This window comes from Megalops cyprinoides, chromosome 3 (genome assembly GCF_013368585.1).
Source record: "Megalops cyprinoides isolate fMegCyp1 chromosome 3, fMegCyp1.pri, whole genome shotgun sequence".
NCBI classification, from domain to species: Eukaryota; Metazoa; Chordata; class Actinopteri; order Elopiformes; family Megalopidae; genus Megalops; species Megalops cyprinoides.
Window position 1 is genome coordinate 16190169 of NC_050585.1, and position 21197 is coordinate 16211365.

At 42.8% G+C, this 21197-nt stretch overlaps 4 protein-coding genes across 4 annotated transcripts; all 4 read left to right on the forward strand.

Annotated features, from left to right (window-relative positions):
• The first annotated feature begins 1026 nt into the window (after positions 1-1026).
• Positions 1027-7367, forward strand: LOC118774124 (sprouty-related, EVH1 domain-containing protein 2-like). The gene is made up of 6 exons (XM_036523281.1): positions 1027-1344; positions 3280-3448; positions 3612-3780; positions 4204-4265; positions 4473-4640; positions 6447-7367. The coding sequence occupies exons 1-6, from the start codon at positions 1334-1336 to the stop codon at positions 7365-7367; spliced, it is 1500 nt and encodes a 499-aa protein (XP_036379174.1). The 5' UTR covers positions 1027-1333.
• Positions 7368-11964: 4597 nt separating this feature from the next.
• On the forward strand, positions 11965-12489 carry LOC118774127 (syncollin-like). Its single transcript, XM_036523285.1, has one exon. It carries the CDS (start codon positions 11965-11967, stop codon positions 12361-12363), a length of 399 nt encoding a protein of 132 aa, XP_036379178.1. The 3' UTR covers positions 12364-12489.
• Positions 12490-16692: 4203 nt separating this feature from the next.
• LOC118774197 (syncollin-like) lies at positions 16693-17088 on the forward strand. The gene has a single exon (XM_036523356.1). The coding sequence runs from the start codon at positions 16693-16695 to the stop codon at positions 17086-17088; it is 396 nt and encodes a 131-aa protein (XP_036379249.1).
• Positions 17089-19046: 1958 nt separating this feature from the next.
• LOC118774128 (syncollin-like) lies at positions 19047-19465 on the forward strand. Its single transcript, XM_036523286.1, has one exon. The coding sequence runs from the start codon at positions 19047-19049 to the stop codon at positions 19443-19445; it is 399 nt and encodes a 132-aa protein (XP_036379179.1). The 3' UTR covers positions 19446-19465.
• Positions 19466-21197: the final 1732 nt, after the last annotated feature.

Here is a 21197-nt window from a genome sequence, read left to right on the forward strand (position 1 = left end):
CTTTCCTACAGGTATTAAGTACTTCATTCGGTATTTCATAATTCAATAAATGCCAGTTATTATCTCAAAACGTTTCTAGTGAAAGTAGCGGTGCTTCGTGATCCTTTGCCTCATCAACACAGGTCTGAGAACTACCTGGAAATAATGCTTTTAACATTACACCTGGACCCACGAACTAATTTTGGTTGGTAATGGAAGCGTTTATGACAATAAGGATGAATTTAATCCACGTCGCATGTATAGGCCTAGTTTAGACTATGCTCGTCGAATGGACGTGGCATTTAACCGCAGTCAGGGGAGTTCAGCACTATGGACAGTTCCACCAGACACCGCGCTCTTGGTGTGAAAGCCATTCCATGGGTTGAAAAGCAATGAGATTCTGTGTTCAGCAGCCTACATAGAATTACCACGTTTAATCCACTTAGTAACAACCGTTATTGACTGCCATCCATCCGTTTTCCGTACCCACAATAATCTTTCATTCCACTTTAAATTCAGACCTGTGCAAATACTATGCATTTTGTGCATATGCTATGCATTCAAGGACTCAGGCCATTCAAAGCACTATTACACTGTAAATAATACGTGCAAAATGTGCGATGTATTTGCATCAGTTATCCTCTCCTTTGCATATTATACTGCAGTGTGACCGATTTATGCTGTCAGAGAGTTCAGACGTTAGATAGCAGTGTATGTATTTGTGGTTGTCAACAGCCTTCTTTCATTCGGCGCGGTGTGTGTGTGTGTGTGTGTGGGAGAAAGAGAGAGAGAGTCAGAGAGAGAGAGGCGATGGAAAGAGAGAGAGAGAGAGTGACTCAGATTTAGATGGTGTGGTCCACAACAGCGTGGTTGTGCCAGGCACTTGTGGCTTAGTAAAGGCAGGACGAGTGGGTTTAACAGTCAGAGGGGACCGCGCCAGGTACCGCGTGGAAAGAAAAGGAACAGGAAGGGATCATTTGAGAGAGACAGAAAGAGAGAGAGGGAGAGAGAGAGATAGGAAGAGTGTGTGTGTGTGAGAGAGAGAGAATGAGGGAGGGAAAGGGAGGGAGGATGTTGCTGCCGCTGCTGCTGCCAGCGGAAAATGGCTGCTACAACCTCGAACCTGTCCCGTCATACCGAAAGGACATAAAGATGGAGAAGGAAAAGCTAAAAAACTGAGAGTGTTGGTGCAGAGGGAAAGAGAGAAAGAGAAAGAGGGACTTGAAAGAAAGAGGGAGTGTGCGTGTTGGAGACTGCGCGTGTCTGCGTGTATGTCTGTAAGCTGAGAGAGAAAGGAAATATAACGAGAGGAGACCGGGGGCAGCGAGCTCGAAGCAGCGGGCGACACCAAGCTATGGAGCGCGAGTAAGTCTATGTTTTCTGCATAATTGAATTGAATTGAAAAATTGAATCAGATCACAAAAATGACACATTTAGGGGTGCTCCTTATGGGTAATCAGGTACATTTTGGCCTCAAACACAGAAGCACATGCAGAGACACAAACACAGTTTTTCTGTCGACACTGCACACCTTATATTCCATACATCAGTTTAAGTACACGATAATTATCATTGAGCTGTTTAGCTAAACTACAATATAAGGTATGCACTCCTAAACATGACAACGCCATATCAAAGACAAATGGGACGCTAGCTTATGCCTGACTGAATAATAATTGGGAAACATCAATAAACTGTCATGAAGTCGTGTGGATATTGAATTATAATTCATGCTGTTAATATTTGAAGAATATTTACGAAATTGGTCAAACATGGCGAGTTTTTTCCCCAACCTTGCATTCAGAACAACATGTGACGATAGATGTTGGCGAGGTGATTTTTTATCAATGCCTCTTGGATTTCATTATGATTTTTAAAGCCAAACTTTATGAATGAAATTTGATCTCTCTTGCACTCTCTCAAACCCTCCTCTTTCTTCCTGTCTTCTGTCACCCCCCCCCCCCCCCCCCCCCCCCCCACCCCGGGACGTCTTCCTCTCTCCATTCTCGCCCCCTCTTCTTTGTATTTTATAAATTGTATTTTCTTGGCCAAGGGGTGCTTATTTTGAATGACTTTCGTTTAGCGCTGTATTTCATTCACAAGATAACGGATGCTGGGGTGTGTGCGTTCATGTGAAGAATAGGCGATAGGCGGAGGAAAGGCATTGTAGCATTTCTGAATAACTGATGATCTTGTTTAATCATAACTGCTGAGACTATGTGTATGTTTTGGGCATTAGCTGTCAGTTTACTTGTGTGTTGAAAAACCGTGCTTATTTAATATATTGAACTCTACGTAGCGCTTGGTGATAGACTGGGCCTCGAATAGCAAATGGGTGCGTTCATTGATATATCTCTCATGAAATGTATTCATTCGTTCTCCTTACCTACCTCCTATTCAGCTATTCGCTTTCCCCCAACCAATATTTCTAACGGTTTCCCTGTTTTTTCTCTCCTTCCCGTTCCATTCACATATGTTCACCTTCCCAATCTATCATTCAGTACAGAAACGTTTTTTTTTCTTCTTGTTAGTCTTCGTCGTTTTTTCGACACTTTGATGCCACACCTCTATTCTTAAAATACAGAGCATGTTGGTATTAGAATAGAATGAAATATATTAGAATAAAATCTACTGTATAGGCATACTTTGTTTTGGGTGTAATTATCAGTTGAAAAGCGACTAAAACAGATCATGTGACAACCCATTCAAAAATGCTGTTCGTTTCCATTGATAAGTATGCCTCACTGGTAACACACTGCGGTGAAGACAAGTACAATTATAGCGCCTAAGAGAACGAAGACATTGCCACGTTTATCTGGTTTCAAAAATACTCACTAACTGTGGATGACGAATTCAAGTAATTTTTCATTAAGTCGGTATAATTCAGCCGTAGCTCGGTTACGTGATTGGTCCGTTTTTCTTTTATTGAAATGCACGATAGTCTTAATATATGAATGCATGTGACTGGATTATCTTGTACTATGGATTGTTCGTGTTCAGGAGTAACCATGCCTTAACTACATGTTGCTATATCTTTTACACAGACTAGAGTCATTCGTGTTTTAGTTCTCAGGTCGTATGCTGCTTTAATTGTTTAATTACTTATTCGGTGAAACCAGCAAAGTGAGGCGGGTGTATCTATTACATACAGCATATTTAAACATTTAATGTTTAAAAATGTGCGTCCTTCATGTGACTGACAGCTCTGTCAGGTGTCTCTAGCCCTGTACACAGTGTGCAGACGGCTGTCTTCTCCTCAGACCAGTTAACGCCTCCATTCACTCTCCACTTCTCAACCAGTGTGGTGCGCGTTCGCGCAGTGGTAATGACACGTGACGACTCCAGCGGCGGGTGGGTGCCCCTGGGGGGCGGCGGCCTCAGTCACGTGGCCATCTGTAAGGGGCGGAGTCCGGAAGGCAAGGGGCGGAGAGACTACTTCATCCGAGGGGAGAGGCTACGGGATCGCGCGGTGAGTGCAACTGCCGCGCCTGCATTCAATTGACAGACAATTGACGGGCCGCTCTACATGACGCACTCACCTGTGCTCCTTACCTCTCTGTTTTTGTTGCAACTCCCTGTTTGGAGATGTTACCCTCCAAGGCTGGCACAGTGACTCTCCACTCTGTCTGCAGCCAGTGCTGGAGTGCGCGGTGCAGAGGGGGCTGGTATATAACAAGGTCAACCCCATCTTCCATCACTGGCGCGTGGAGGACCGAAAATTTGGTCTGACTTTTCAGAGCCCATCTGATGCCATCTCCTTCGAGCAGGGGCTCCACAGCGCCATTGACCAGCTGGAGAGAGGTACTGTGTCTTGAGATGGACAGTGTAGAGGGATAAAAAGATAAAGCTTGACATGGGAGAGTGAGAGAAAGAATGACATGTGAGGAGGGTGATTCCCGGAAGCAATTATGAAGTGCATCGGGGATGGGACGAAGTGAATGGAATTCAACTTTACGTATTCCTCAGTGTGGTTATTGTCTTGTTCTTACCTGTATTTGATTGATTCCTTTGTATCAGTTGATTGCACATGATGTCATGAAATTATTTTTGTGGTCTTCCTTCAAATGTCCGGGTGCTTCTTGCTTGGTTTTTCTCCAACATCTCTCTCCCAGTATTTGGTTCTGTCTATCCCAGTCTCCAGTAATCATCCTGTCCTTGTAACTGAGATGTGAGTTTAGAGCTCTCACTCTCCTTTCAGTCTTTCCATGTCTCTTTCGCTTTCAGGATCAGACTCCCCACCTTCCTCCACCCCAGAAGAGGGTGACACTGAAGACGATGGCCAAGCTGTGAGTATTTTCACTCCTTCCATTTTGGCATAGTAAAAAAAAAAAAAAGATGAGGAGATTTAATCTGGTGCTGAGCATGCCTCCCAAAGCGTCTGCATGCCCATCTCGTCCGCCACCATTGTGGCTGCTTGCCTAACGCAGCTTCCTGTTTGTCACGGGTAACAGCATCTGTATACATTGCATGCATAGCCTCTTCGTCTTCCTCAGTCTCACACAGGGAGTGAGTCATCCTCCAACAGCAGGAAGGAAATGCTGCCCAGACCCATCACCATAGTGACCAGCGAGTCCTCTTCCGCCTGCTTTGTGCTGCCTCCCGCCACAGAGGATTTTGGGTACGGGACTGGCCACTCCACCACCACACAGACCCCTGCTCAGGTAAGGACATACCTGTCTGGTCGTGTAATGTTACACTCATTGCACTTAACATTTTACTGGCAACACAATTGTCATTTGACTTGTCACAAGGAAAATAAGCAGGTACCGTATAACGTTTGAATAACACTCGTTATTGCCATCTTAAAACCTTCATACACATTGGGATGGCATAACACCTTTCATATGGATTTAATACCATTCATGACAGGACCTGACACTTTGATGAAGCATGCAGTGACACATTATGACATGACGTTACATGCCATAGTAAGCTATAACTGCAATGGCAAAAAGCTTGTCATGACAGCACATTGATGACAGTAGTGTATGACACCATATATGCCATGCATCATTCCACCCAAGCAATATTCCAATTAATTGTTACCTCATACATAGTATAGCTGTCATAATGAAAGTGACATAACAGCATATGTGTTGAGTTTGTACTGAAGAGCAACATGAAGCTGTTGTGTGTGTTGTAACTGGTGACGTATATGTTAACAGCTTTGCTGTCCATGGCTGGAATGTAACCTACACAAGTACAGTATTAGTATACAATAATAAAATGAGAGGTGTTATATATGTCCATATTTACATTACCCTGTTAAAATCTTTTCAAGCAGCTGCTGCATATGCCATAATATGCACAATGAGGTAGGTTCATCTTATTTTTAGTCCTTTCGAAACATTAAAATGTAATGGTTCAATTGTTAGAATGAATTTTATTGTAATAGTGGCAACATTTATAGTGTCCTATCTCCCACGTTACTGAAGTGACAGATTATATGAAAACAATTGGTGAATTGGGCTAAAGGAATTTACAGAAAATGACTTTGATTATAGAAGATTCTTCATCATTAAACTTTGTGATGTAAGTTAGAAATATAAAAAATATTTTGCCCAATATGCACATGGTTGTACTCTGCCAATTACTATCACATTATTTAGTATGATGTCATTGTAGTTTTCTTATGACACAATATATTTTGCATTGTGACTCCTGTGATACATGTCATATGCACAGTTAACTAGCATTTCACTTGTGTAAACTGAGCTTATGATATATGTGGTGTAATGGCATTGCTGTCGTAGATGTGCCATGACAGGTGACATTAGGCATTTAGTCACTTGGGTGAGAAAATTGAGCACATAATGTATGTAACTTAAGTTATGTCAGGATGTATTGCAGCATGCATTATAACAGTCTCTGGGTACTTGTCATGAAAGATTATTAATGATTCCAACATATGTTTTCATTATGACAACAGTATGTAGTTGGATTTTTAAGGAGGGTTCAAATAAAGCGTTACTATTTTTAGGCAAAAATTAAAAAGGTAAGTGTCTGACATACATGTTGTTCAGTTATGAAGGCTATGAAAAAATTTGGGACAAACCTTTACAGATGTTTTTAGCCAAGTTTGAGGAAAAAACATGTAAGTTATTAAATCACATGCATTTCAGTTTACCATGTTGAATAACTGCATCTGATGATCAGATATTAGATTATGAAATTAGTTTTAGATTATGGTACCAAATTTCATTTTCCATAGGGATTGTATTACTATATCCCACTTTTATCAGTTGTCCAGGATAACATGACACAAATACATAGCGCAGTAATCTTTTGTCATGATTTTACAGTTAACTATGAGGACCCAAATTTTTTGATACATAGGCAGTCAGTCGGTGGTGTCTATGAGACTCAAAATGATTTCATTATGGGATGTGCATAGTTCTTGCCTGTTGAGTGGCTGACAGACCCCCACCCTCTTTTTCTCCATTTGCCCTTCTCATCATTTTTTGCAGATCCATGTTCACCCAGTGGAGCACCAGCCCTCACAAGCTCCTGTGCTGGGACACCCGGCACCCCCGGCAGTGGCACCTGCTGCCCCGTCACCTCTCTCACCCCTCTCCCCAACCCTATCTTTGCTGGAACAGGGTGACATTAAGGACCTGTGGGGTGTGCGCGGGTACGAGGATTACCGAAGGGCAGAGGCGGAACGGACCGGGGGGGGAGTGGTCATGGGATTGGGAGGAGGGGGCGGTTCTCAGGACAAATCGGAGCTGTCTGTGGTCCGCTTCGAGAAGGAGCAGGCAGGACTGGGCGAGATGACGGTGACCCTGGACACCAAGGCCTCGCAGCAGCTCTCCTCCTCCTCCTCGCCCACCTGCGTGTCCGGGCCCCACGCCGTGACCAGCGCGCCGCCGTCACCCTCGTCCTGCTGCCTCCACGCCTCCCTCTCCACCCCGCGCTCGCGGACCCGGAAGCGAGGGGGCGGCGGCCACGACTGCGGCCTGGGCCTGTCGGGCTCGCCCTCGGGGGGCGTGTGCCCGGCCGAGGACAGCCCCTGCCCCGCCCCGTCGCCCCGCTCCTCCCGCTGCGTGTACTGCCGCTCCCTCTTCAGCGCCTCGGAGAACGGGCGTGGCCGTTGCCGCGACGCCCCGGACCCGGCGCTGCGCTGCCTGCGCCAGTGGACGTGCGTGTGGTGCGCCGAGAGCCTGCTGTACCACTGCGCCTCGGACCCTGAGGGCGAGTTCTGGGAGCCCTGCTCGTGCGAAGACCAGCAGGGCAGCTGCCTGCACCCCCTGTGCTGCGCCCGCTGGACGGCCCTCCTCGCCCTCTCCCTCCTGGTGCCCTGCATGTGCTGCTACCTGCCCCTGTGCGCCTGCCTGCGCTGTGGAGAGCGCTGCGGCTGTTGCGGGGGGAAGCACAAGGCCGTGCGGTGATCCCCAGAGCTGGGGGGGGCAGGACCTCGGGGGATGGGGGGCGTGAGAGAAGAAGGATACAAGACATTTCCCTCAGGCGGGAGTCGTGTGTCTCCCCACACACACCGCCACAGTCACAGCCCCCTGCCCAGAGCCTGCCCCGAGGCAGTCCAATGATCGTGACTCTTCACAAGCCAAACTCTTCCTCAGCGCTCCACTGTCAGGTGAATCATGCACCACAAGGCAGGCAGGTGCCAGGATACCTTTGGGGATTTCTGCTGGGCCAATCAATAGTGTCCCCCTTTTAGGGACAGATGATGGGGTCCTAACCCACAGAGTGGCACTGGGCAGCAGGGTGGTGGGAGGCCTGAAGAAGTGCAAAATGTTTTTTTTTGACTTAAAGAGAAAACAGACACAAAGCAAAGGATGTTTATGACTATTGTTAGCAGTATCATTATTATCACCATGTTTTCATTAATTTGTCAGTTCTGACACGGGTGGTTCAGATTTGATTATTTTGCAGCATTTAAATTTATTTTTATATTCATTTTGTTTAAAGAATTCAGACAAACTCTTCCCTTTCCCTTTACCTAACTGTTGTACCTCAAGTCCTCAAAAGACAGAAAAGAAGAATTCCATGCATACAGTGCACTGAGTGAAGAGGCTGAGAAATACAGTAGATAAAGAATGACTAGGTTGAAAGAATATGACACAATGATGTTTAAGTAGCATGAATACTGGAGCCTGGTAGCAGCAGACAACAAGTGATATATGGCTGATGTGGATCATTATGTGGACCAATGAAAATTAGAGATGGAGACAAGGGAATGCATGACAATTGGCTGAGCCAATCAGAGAGAAGTGAATCTAATCAGACACAGGGTAGAATATTTTTCCACAGAATTTTATTGAAAGTCACTATGTGAGCTAATCCCAATGTTAGAGTGATGTGTTTATTGTAAGGGGATGTCCTGATGTTTCTTTAGCAGTTTAAGCAGTATACAAAAACTTGTAAAGTTTTGCCTTTGCTGGTGGCCTGTGCTGAAGCTGGTCTGCTGGTTTTAATAGAAGTCACTGGTATAACAGGTGGATTAATAGATGATGAGAGTTCCCCTAGAGCCCTTAAAGTTAGTAAATTTCAGCAGGTGAGCCAGAGGTGTAAAGGATCAGAAGTGGCAGGGCCCAAGGGTGTGGCTGAACAGTCAGGTACATAAATTAGGGAGGTCTGAGCCAATGGAGAAGGAGCTGGTCAGGCAGGTGAATGGAGGCCATTCAGATTTTCCTGAGAAGCAAAAGTAAAATCAGCAGTGAAAACAACAGATATAGAACCCCCTTACTCACCCCTGATTCAAACTTTAGCCATTTTTTCCAAACTGTGGATGTTTACGCAGTATCAGTGTTTGGGGCAGAATTTATATCTACACATGGTTAACAGAGAGTGCAGTCCTGGCCACTGCACTCTCTGTTAACCAAAAGATGTCAAAATAAGCAGCTATCATTATCATTACCATTCATACTATTCTCATACCAGCTTGCTTCAGCTAAGGAGAATGTAGTTATACTACCTTGAATAACAATGGCAAAGTACCAGGTTTTCTCCACTCAGATCACTGAATCACTGCCTTCTTTATTGTTACCTTAACCAATCTAGGCACCACAACCTCAAAAAACTTGTCTTCATTGGCTAGATTATGGATAGACCAGTGGCCTCACTTTGACTTAAGTGGCCTTGTGACTACAGACCAAATATAGTTTAATGATGACAATGCATTGGGTTATTATTTTTTCTAAAGATGAACTAATTAAATTACAGATAAATGGGAGTTGCCAGGAAGGTTCAAAGAATCTCTTGAGAATGTCCAGTACATTTAACGCAATGCCCTCAGATGCAGTTTCTCAAACACAGGCCTTTTTTCACTTCAGTTTCTCTTGTTCTGAAAACCCATATTATCAGAATTCTTATTTCTTTTCTATCTGACAATTGGCTTGATTGGACAAGAGATTAAATTTCAGTTCAGTGATGGAGTCTGTGGTTCAACTAAGTCATGGCACTTCTTCCCCTTCAAACTGTTTAATTGTAAAACTGCATCTCAAAGCTGCACTGAAAATCAGTGGCACTTTCCTTATTGCCTGTTGAAATCGTAAGTTATCCATAGACCATGAACAGAACAACAAATTTACACAGGTACCACAGACTAGGGGAAAATACAAAGGGGACGTTCCAATCTTCCCACTTTTGTTCTTAACTTCAAATCATGAGTTAAAGCATGTGCTACTTTTGTAATTGCTCACATCACACAACTTTTTTTTCTTAATTTTACAGACAACCAAACTCATGACCTGTAAGTCTTGAAAAAAGTGGCACTTTTTTGCGAAGTGGCAAAGTTTGGTTTCAAAAATGAAGAAGGATATATGGTGCGTTTAGACGGAATCCAGGCACAAGTTGGAGTGTGGGTGGGAGTAAGCTTATGATGCTTAGCCTGCCAGAGAGAAGCATGGGGGATATTCAATGCTGAGTTCTCCTCTTTACATTGGGGTTTACTGTATTTGTCATAATGGGACAATCTAAGATGTAGAGGTTACTATGACATACAGTGTAGCTCCCAGTCCATCCCCTCCCACCCACCTCTCATTGCCTTTCTCCCCTCCAGTCAAGGCTGGGACCATACCCCAAACATGTGTCACAGACACAGGCAGCCGTGCTGCTGTTGATTCCCAAAGCTCAATCAATCACACACACACACATACACACACAGACACACACACACACACACACACACACACACACACACAAATTAATCATATACACAGACTTAAACAGATTCTCTTTCTCTCTCACACACAGACGTCTATCTCTCTCTTTATCTCATTCTCTATATATCTCCCACACACACACACACACACACACACACACACACACACACACACACACACACACACACACACACACACACACACCATTTTTAACAAATAACAAACACATCAGATATCTAGAACTGCACACCGGTAGAGCAAAAAGTCAACATACAGATAGAAACATTTAATACTCAGAAATAAAGAACAACTAAATGAGTTCAGGCTTGATGCCCCCCTTCCTTAAATCTTAATAAATGTGCCTTTTGATTTAATTAATTTAGTAATGATCGATTTGATCCTATGTATCTGTTTATTTATATGTACTATTTACTTGTGTATTTTTCTGGCAAAAGGGTTACTATTTCAATCTTTATGTATTTATATGTTAATTTACGAGTAATTATTTAAGTAACTCCTGTCTATTTAAAAAGATGTATTAGATGTTTATTATTTTTATTTATTGCCTTATTTACTCATTTTTGGAGTTTTTTTTGTCATTTTATTTTTCTGACTTTGTGCCAATGTGCTGCTTTGAGGCGTTACATACCGTGGGTTTGTATCATTAATTAAACCCCTCTATATTTTAACGAAATCCTCATGAATTGTATTGTCATTTTGATTGAAGCTGTGTGTGTGTGTGTGTGTGTGTGTGTATGTGTGTGCAGTTCTCTGTTAATCGTTGCACAGCCAAGTGACACACATTTTACATAAAACCATGTAGAAACTTTCCAAGCATGGCCACGGGTGGGGTCATTCATACAACTGATTTACATACTACTTTCCTCTCCTCTGCATGGCTGATGTCAACATGAGGGAAAAGAGTTCCTTTGGAAATGTGACTTGATGTGGTTCACGCGGGAGAGCACTTATGGCAACTCCAGTACCTAGTGTTTGAGGAGCACCCACTTTGTGGACACGACCCTACACTGGTCTGCAGCTGTGGAGAAAGGCCACGTACCCACCACACCCCCTCCTCAAAGGTCAGCCAAGTCAAATGGTGTATGTAACTGCAGGTGAAGGTCTGGCCCTCACTGCCTTCTGTTACAATCTTCATGGTGGCACATCTTGGTTGGGTCTGAGCAACAAGATGTCAATGTGAGGGCAGGCTGTAGCCATCTGGCACAGGACAGGATATACAGAGCCAAGGCCTAAATGGTGCAACAACCTGCAAAAGAGGAAGAAGGCCAGAGCAATAAGGGGTGAGGTCAGGTATAGAACATGACCTGCATCATTTCCAAGAACCAAGACACCATGTAGAATGGCTTCCCTGGTTGAAACATTCCTAGGAAATAGTACACAAACAGCGATATCACTTCTACTGAAAAAAGGCCAAGGCTGCATAGATTATTAAAACATGTGGCCTTGGTTGCTATCCCACCTGAATTTTCAGTCATTTGGCACAGAAAGATTTACAATCTGCCAGTACACAGTATCACATCACATGGTTTCTTCCCCCAATAATTTGAATTAGAGGTTTATGATTTAATTTGTATCTATGGTTAAACATATTCAATTATATTACCTTCCAACAAATTTATGTTCTCAAGTTTTGGAACAAAGCAAATATTTTGCACTAAACTAAATAACACATTTTTCGTTTTATCTAGCCTTGATTTATTTAACCTTGATAACACCTGCATAGCAGGCATTAAATTTCCCATACAGAGACTATCAAGTGTGTTTTTTTCAGCAAGGCTTACAAGGGAGTATTTAAAGTGAAGGTGATGCCGCTGGATGTCCACACACACACGCTAACACCAAAATGAGGGGGGTAATCACTGCGTTGCTTCTGTCTGTCCTGTGCCTGGTGGGTCTGCGTGCTCAGTGCCCGGAGCCAGGTTTGCTCAAGGACTCCGGCGGCGCTAAGCTATGTGCTCGCCTGTTCGAAGACAGCCACTACTACAACGAGCAAAGCTGCGGGGGAAAGTACCTCGACGTCTACCCTGGGGAGGACGCCCCCGTCCTCTCCCTCTTTTGGAACAACCGCATCTCCTCCTTGGTGGTGGCCAAGCAGTGCAGCCTCACCGTGTGGTCGCGCAGCAAGAAGGAGGGAAAGCGGAAGAAGTTCTCCGCGGGGATCCAGTACCGCCTGAAGGATGTCACCCAGGGCCTGTTCGGAAACTGGAACAACGACATCTCCGGGTACTTCTGTGAGTGCTAGCCGCTGAGCCAGCCAGCGAGGAGAAGGGAGAAGGAAGAAGGGAAGAGGGAATGAAGAGGAAGGATGGAGCGGCAGCTCATCATGATGCAACGATGTGTTGTCATGGACAGCTGGAGGCTGTGAAATATGGGCAGAGAGGGGTTGTGAAATATGAATCATATTAAAAGACAGCAACCAAGACAATCTAATTACTTGTTTTCTTTATGCTTCAGTAAATTATTTTGCTGTGAATTTAGAGTAAACATAGTTATACAGAAGGGTACACACACACACACACACACACACACATCACTTCCATGGTGTGTGTAAGTTGGTGACTGCCTCCACAGCTTTTTGAGTAATACATTTCTCACACAGGTTGACCACACACATAATCTCTACTCTGCATAGTGGTGGCAGAGGCAAAGGGTTTATCTCTGAATTAATAAAGAGTGAAACTTTACACTGAGGCCTGCAACAACTCCAATGTCCACATGATGGCGCTAAAAGCATACTGACTCACCATTACCAGTTTATTGCGTCTCTGGAAGGTCTGTCGTGTAGACCAGAGATGCATGGAGTAAAATGGCAGGCATCTACATCTTTTGTAAACTAAAAACTCTGAAACCAACAGAAGAATAGTGCTAAAAATCAATACATAAAATAAGAATGGCGAAAGCTGATTTTACCACATATATCTCTTAGAATAACATGGAAGGCAAGAATGAGAGGAACAGCTGGGGAATTAACTCTGACAGGAAAAACTGAGAAAGGGTACCTGTGTCTATAGTATACTCACTGTTAAGGTTAGTATGGCACAAGATTTACACCATGAATTACAAGGTCTTCAAAGGTCACACACCTTCTCTACTATACATTATAGAATTTCATTATTGAATGTCCCACGAAAGATATACGCAAACACACCAGGTACAAGCTATTTTGATATTATTACTTTTTAAATATCATATTAAGATTTTTGTTAATATCACTTATGTGTCTCTTACTATGTGACCAGAAAAAAGAGATGGCAAATTATTGGTTAATGCATTAGTTTATAAACGCACATATCACATGGGTAGATGACAGGCAGGCAGACTGAGGACACTTGTGGTGTTTTATTCTCAGAGTGATGAAGTCCAAACCCCAAAGGCGTCTGAAAAAAATGAGGCATGAATGGGATTTAGGGAAGAGCTCATTTGAGAAAAGGGGAGATGGAGAAAACGGACTCATAATAAAGGCATGATGCACATTTCTGTAAATTGCACAGCTTACTGTGATGACAAAACAAACTCATTCTCCCCTTTTCTCACTCCTTCCCCCTCTTTCCACCCCTCCTCTCTGAGCACAATGACCCCGCCACCTCATCTCCTCCTCTCTCCCCTGCACTCTGCAATATTCAGTCTTCTACTTGTCTCTTCCTCTCTGAACACTGGTGCCACTCTCCTGCCAGAAGAGAGCGCTCTGCTCACCTTCCTGTAGCCCCAAGGCCCTGTGGTGGGTCCTGCTCTGAGCAGGACACAGGTATTATGCACACATTACGTAAACACGGGAGAGGTCATGGTATGTTACAGATGTGCACGTTCACACGCCCCTGTCACCTTGAGCAGTCGCCACAGACTGTCTGTTTCACACAGTCACACAAAGCTCCACAGCAGCCCGGCACCCCCCTGTACCCCAACCCTGTCCTCTCCCTGGCTTCACTTGATTCAGTGAGGACTGTTGAGAAATTGCAACACTTTAAAACAGGACACAGCACCTGAACATTAAGGCATTCTGACACACCTACATTAAGAAAAGTATACAAAAGCTTCTCAGCAGTGCAGTGTACTAAATCAAACATTCTTTGCCCAGCCTTTCACATACAGGGCAACCAGATCTCATTCAAAAGATCAGATCTCATTCAACAGTGTCTGTGTTCACACTACTCCACACCTAAAGGTTAAAGGTACTGCACTACCCATTGGGAAGGAATCTCCCTGGCTTCTGGCATGCCCTGGTACAATACAGTGCTGACAGGTTCTGTCCCAAAACTTCATGGACCAGTTTCATCTCTACAGTATGGATGGGGTTAGTATTAAGTTTGGTGAGCTGATTCCACATCAGTGGCTGGGGGTGGAAGGTACACGGAGACTACAGTGGCCTGAAGACTATGCAGGAGACGGAGGCTGACCACCAAAACAGAGGGCCGAACACAGGCAGAACACAGCCTACCATCACCATCAACCCTGCAGTACATCTTACTGACTAGATGCAGTCAGTTCGTACACTCCAGAGGTTGTGTGACACTGTATTAATTCAATAAATGATGGGTGCTCATTACCAGTGACCATGTCTACAGCTAACTGAGTAAACTACCACTGAAGATGAGCTTCCTGTAGCCATTCTTTTCTTAGGTGTGTGTGTGTGTGTGTGTGTGCATGAGAGGGTGGAGGAGGGTGGGGGGGATTGGGTCATGGAAAGGCAGGGAGTTTTCTGCTCAAAGCTAAACCACAAAAAGTGCAAGAAGCACTTTGCTGTCACAGTATTGCAGTATTGCTGAGACAGAAGAGTCACACTGCCAAAGCAATTATAACAAAACTCTAACTAAAACACTATGATTCTAAAATGATAGCAGCCTGATTGGACACCAACATTAAAATCTTATAGTTCATTTTATGGGCTAAATGTGGCCAGTTAAGATACGGTCGTCTGAAACTGGTGTGAAGGCAGCACTGATAAGACCTCTGTTTCCACTTATCCGTCCCCAAGGTCCTGGAAATTGACTTACATCATATATACCCAAGACTGGTATTGTGAAACTACCCAGTTCTTTTAAAAGCTTACAAATGCTCATTAATGATTAGAGAATTACTGAGAAAACCACAAGTACATTTCAAATTTTTAAAAATTACAAATAAAAACAATGTGACAAGGGTAACCAATAGCACGAAGGAGTGTGGGGCCAAAGTGGATTTTGGGGATAGGATAGTGGGCAAGGCCTTGTTGCTGGACTCTAATAGGAGGTGGTTGACCCCCTGTCCCAGGACATTCTGCTCCACCCAAGCACTCTTCTATTCTCTGCCTGATTCACCTGACCTTGGTGTTAATACCCCATCCTCAACCATCTCTAGCATGCTAAAATCCAGCAAACACCAATCACTTCAGCAGGTCATTTCAATGACTTCTGCCTCCTTGTGTCCTCGATTTTCATTATCCTGCATTGTCAGTGTGAATATGTGTGTACCAAAAAAGTGTGTGATTGCATGTTTTTTAAACTGTGTCACCCAATATCTTTGTTTTTCAATGCACTTTGTCACAAATCTGTTACAAACTGAACTGAATTGACACGTCTTGGTGCTGCAGGTAGAAATAAGGAAATTTAAAAATTAATTTTGCTGTGAAGCTATGTGACAGGATTGTTTGCTGTTCAAAGCTCAATGGCTTTCAAAAAATGTACCTGACCAGAACTCACCATAAAGACTTGTACCATGTCATCAATAAGAACAAGGCAATAATAAATTGCTAATAGTTTATAACTGGGCTGTTGGATATCCAAGCGAGTTCAGTTTTTAAAAAGAGCTCAGGATACATCTATTTTTATTTGATGACTTTTAGTAAGATAAATTTGAGCTACTTTCATCCAGAGTGTTTGGGTATATTACACTTGACCACAGTATTCTTTAGTGTTACAACAAAATGATCAGAAATTCTCTGTTTTATAATTACCTAATACCACAGAAGTGCTTAAACAAAGTATTTTGGACTAATGTCAAATTGTGTTGAGCTAGCAATGTAGCAGTGTTTCTGCTGGAAGTGCAGTCTGTGTTAAACAAACACTGATGTCTGAAGATTCATGCTTTACGCTGAAACACATCTGCTATATCCTTAAATGTCTCAGATGTGCCCCTGCACCTATTATGGCACAGAGCATGGCATGTTATACAATCACTCCTACTATCAGATTGCGACACTTACGATTTAGTATCATCTCTGCTCTTAGCCTAACCTTCTTGAATGCCCTTTTGCAAATCAAAATGCCAAATGAGTAATGTATTGACTGTAACACAAATAGTAAGACAAGTGCATGCTTCTTGATAATGGAGGGTCAGCAGTCATTCATAGTAGAGTATTAAATTATATTTCATCATCCATAGTATGTACACTTGGCACCCCACTGTGAGCTGTGGGAACTCGATCCATCGTGCACCTGCCAAAACCATTTATCGTTGGTTTGACATCCTTATCAGCAGAAGTATAGTTTGAGACATATACGTAACACAACAACACGCTTTTTATCTGGGGCTGCGAAGTATATTTATGAGAGAGCATCTGTCGACGACCTCCTCACACAAGCAAACGTTGGCAGCCATGACCGCGATCACTGTTCTGCTCCTTCTCGCGGTGTGCATCGCGGGCCTACAGGCGCAATGCCCGGACCCAGGCTCGCTGACAGATGCAAGTGGAAATAAGGTTTGCGCGCGTATGTTCGAAGACAGTCACTACTACTACGAGCAGAGCTGCGGAGGCGACTACCTCGACGCCTATGCTAACGATGACTTCCCCTTCATGCCGAGAGGCTGGAACGACCATATCTCCTCGCTGGTAGTTTCCAAATTCTGCAGCCTCACCGTGTGGTCGCGCAGTAGGAAGGAGGGTAGCAGGCGCAAGTTTACCTCAGGAATCCAATACCGTCTGAAAGACGTTGGCCAGGGCCTGTTTGGGGACTGGGACAACGACATCTCTGCGTACTACTGTGAGTGCTAGCGGGTCAGAGACGGCGCTGCAGGAGGAAGACGACGGAAGAGACCTACAACTAACGATGTTACCATGTTACACATTAAAATAATAGTAAATTAAACCTCAACTGGTGACTTCAATTATTTATTATAATTTTATAATTTGGTCATGTTGGTTATCCTAAATGATTTCCTCAAGTTAGTATAAGCCAGTGCAAAGGGGAATGGAAACATACGGGATTGTGGATTACATCAGAAAACACTGGAAATGTGCGATACGCTCTCTGTAATTTTGTGTATCGTGATCAGATTCATATGGACACTCATTCCAGATGCCTTAATTAAGAATCCTAACGAATTATAGTTTTTTGCCAAACAGACTAAACCGTAGTTAGCTCCACGTCTTCAGTGCAAGGACTAATTAATGCAACCGTTGTGGGTGTTCATATATTTTATGCGTACAGCACTCCTAGGCTCTGAGACTCTATTAATTATTCAGTACAAATAACATCATTAAAACTTTACCCTGTGGAGGCAGTCCTGCTGTTAAGGTGCAGCCCTTTTGCAGATTTGGTGTCTGATGTTGAAAGCCTTAAGTCTTAAGACTAATTAAACCCAATATTGATCTACCTGCGCCGGACACTTTAAAGTCTCCTCTATGCTGTGAAATAATTTGTGACATTTTTGTGGGTGGTCCATTACGTTAACCAGACTTGCATTTTGAAGAATGCCTTAAAACAATAGTAAAAAAAAACCTGTAAGTTACAACCACCCCCCAAAGTATTAATTAGTTTATTTGGTTAGGATATCAATGCATGTACTTAAGGAAGACCTAATATGCATTCTTTATGATGTAACATTATTTGAATAAACAATAACATTGCCATGTCCCATATGGCCACCAAGGCTTTTCACTCAATCAAATTTAATTAAAATATGAGAAGCCTATTATCTTGTGTCTTACCTGCAACATTTAGCATGTATGTAAGGCACCGATTAATGTAAACTGCTTTCACATACACCAGCATATTTATCTTTTGAGTCATATATCAATGTCATATATCAAGTTATAAAACTATATGTAGTATCTAAAGATTAAAACAATAACAAATCAGGAGAAAGGCTTTCATGCTATGTGAGCTATCATGTTTAATTTTTGTATTCACATATCAAAAGGGAGTCTAGTACACCTTCTTGAAAGTTTGAAGGTTATTTTAGTTACAGGTCAGGAATAACACCACATACAATAGGGCACATGATCCCGTCAATTATCCATTCTGACTAACGTATTAAAGTGATGTCACATGCAAAATTTGATGGGTATGTGACCCAGAGATAAGGTAAAATGGCTGCTAAAATAAACGGCTGCTAAAACATCTAACCCAGGCAGTTGCGAATGAAATACTAAACGACTATGACGCCATCCAATTATATGGCAAACAACTGGATGGAGCAGTTACAACATATGCGCTATTCACTGTAATTCGAAAGGACATACACTCTGCCAAACTATATATCCACTACTCTCTCATAATTTAGACATCACGTTAGACATTAACGCAGTAATGTATTTACAGAGCAAATTTCACGCCCCCATGCTTTTTGGCCTCGACAGAGAATTAATTTGAGCAACATGTCATACATGCAAGAAAAGGAAAAGTGCGTTAAGCCATAAGCCATGACCGTGCAGTTATTTCTTTGGATCGCCTTGAAGCGTTCAGTATTAGCAGTAACGAATGTGGACATCTTTTTAGTCTCAGAGACTTGAGATTACATTATTTCCATAAGCAGGTTTATCTGATGGCAGAGTGAGTTTTGCGGGTTTAAAAAACAGGGCAAGGCAAGTATAACCTTGATCACTTTCCAAACAGGCGTTAAATTTCCCAAACAAATGTGCCAAATATCATTTCAGCTGAAATCATCCAGACCCAGTGTATTTAAAGCAGAGTTTCACGACCCTGAGGGCTGCACACTGATAAACTCAAAATGAGGGTGTTGGTCTCTGTGGCGCTTCTGTGGGCTCTATACATAACGGGCAACGATGCTCAATGCCCGGACCCAGGCTCGCTAAGAGACCCAAATGGCGCAAAACTGTGCGCTCGCATGTTCGAACACAGTCAAGAGAACAGCACTCTCAGCTGCCTAGGGGAGCACCTGAACGCTTACCCGAAAGATGACTTCCCCATCATACCTGTCGGCTGGAACAACCGCATCTCCTCGCTGGTGGTGTCCAGATTCTGCTCCCTGACTGTCTGGTCTCGATCCAAAAAGGAAGGAAAGAGGCGCAAGTTTAAGGCAGGGATCCAGCCCCATCTAAAGAACGTCCGCATGGGTCTGCTCAGAAACTGGAACGACGAAATCTCCGGGTACTACTGCGAGTGCTAATTTCTGTCAGAGCTGGCGGAAAGAAGAGGGGGAAGTTCAGGATCAATGAAGAGAAGAACCGTGGTGTCTATAAAGCACAAGAGATCAGCTGAATGTGTGAGAGGATGTGCAGCGCTATGGAAGCCTCATTAAACTTATGCAAACTAAAAATCTGTCTAATTTATTGCTGATGGAGGTCATGTGGTGTGTTTTCGATATTACTAGCTTTCCACAATGAACACATTTTCAAAATGCTCACCATTTTCTGCAAGACGTTTTAGGTCGTCATTTAGAAATAGTCATCTGTAATAAAACACTATACAATTGCTTACACCTGAATTGCCAGAGTGGGAAATATCTTTTTAATGACAATTAAACAGATCTAAACACATAAAGTCCTATAACTTTAGTCAAGTGCTATTGCTGACATACTATTGTTATGATTTTAAGTATTATAGGCTTGTGATAGCTCTCGAGGATGGAATTAATTTATAAATACACACTATAGATGTATACTGTATACTGAAAATTAATCTAATACATCAAATGGGCGTGCAAATTCAAATGGGAAAAATAAAGATGCGATGTACAATTCTGGTTCAATACGTGCGTTGAATGTGGATAGAAAAAACAAATAGACCTTTAATGGTAACTAGGGGAGGTGCTGTTACAGAGAAGAGGGTGGCTCCCCCAGAATTCCAGACACACTTTGCGCAATGTTCTGCAACGGGCGGATATCTAAATAAAGTCTTTCAATGAATGTTTGGGAGGACCTTTTGTTGCTCCGGACTTCACTTCCCAGCAGCACCCCTGAAGTCGCATGGTTCTCGTCGTGAAAAACATCAGGTATCTTCGAAATTCGCAGGAGACGAGAATGATTTTCCAGTTTCTATTTTCTTACAAATTATTTTCTATTCTAATTCTTTCTCTTGTTCTTCCTCTAATTTGCAAACATTTTCCTATCGTCTCACCCAAGTTTAACCGCGTTTTCATATTACAGCTAATCTGTAGACTTTTTCCTTTCATTCTGGAGATGTGTGACATTTTTTGATGGACCAAATGTTGGGAATTCTTCCAATGCCATCACATCAAAGCACTCCTGGATGGATTGGCTCAAAGGTCACGAATGAATCACACATGTCCTTCCTTACACTGAAGAAGCTCTCTAATTTATTTGTACACCTGCGGTGATATATCAGAGTTAGGAATATACTGGTTGCCAAGAGAGTAACACAGTTTTAATTGATGACGGCAGTATGCAAAATCATTTGGTTCTTTTGCCTAATGTTTATCAAAATATTGAATATGGATTTTTTTTTTTTTTTTATCAATGTGGTTGCTAAGGCATGAAAACCAAATGATTGAATAATTGTATGTGTCCGGCCATGCAATATCATAACACAAAAACACTTGGAGACAGACTACACATTTTGATGAAAAGCATAAATACACTTCTTCCAAAAATGTGCCATCATTCATGACTAATCATAGTTATCTGAATTGTGTTTTCAATGATAATTGGTAAATTACACTTGAAGAAATGTTTTACTTTGTTGTTGCTGTTATTACTTGCAAAAATAATATTTTACCTGTGTATATTACCTGTGTAAATAACAACAACAACAATTTTGGGTAGGGGAGCATGAGTTGGTTTTTATTTTGATAATGAGTATATCAACCATTGATAGAATTTTCCAGTTTTACTTGATGGATTCAATTATTCAATGTATTTAAGCACTTCAATGCTGATATAGTCCTAATCTTACTGTATGT

Bases quoted from the DNA above. Each gene is read 5' to 3' on its own strand.
- LOC118774124 (XM_036523281.1), top strand. The intron at 3,781-4,203 runs GTACTGTGTCTT...TTTCGCTTTCAG, and splicing joins CATTGACCAGCTGGAGAGAG to GATCAGACTCCCCACCTTCC. The intron at 4,266-4,472 runs GTGAGTATTTTC...CGTCTTCCTCAG, and splicing joins CTGAAGACGATGGCCAAGCT to TCTCACACAGGGAGTGAGTC.
- LOC118774127 (XM_036523285.1), top strand. From the start codon at position 11,965: ATGAGGGGGGTAATCACTGCGTTGCTTCTGTCTGTCCTGTGCCTGGTG.
- LOC118774197 (XM_036523356.1), top strand. From the start codon at position 16,693: ATGACCGCGATCACTGTTCTGCTCCTTCTCGCGGTGTGCATCGCGGGC.
- LOC118774128 (XM_036523286.1), top strand. From the start codon at position 19,047: ATGAGGGTGTTGGTCTCTGTGGCGCTTCTGTGGGCTCTATACATAACG.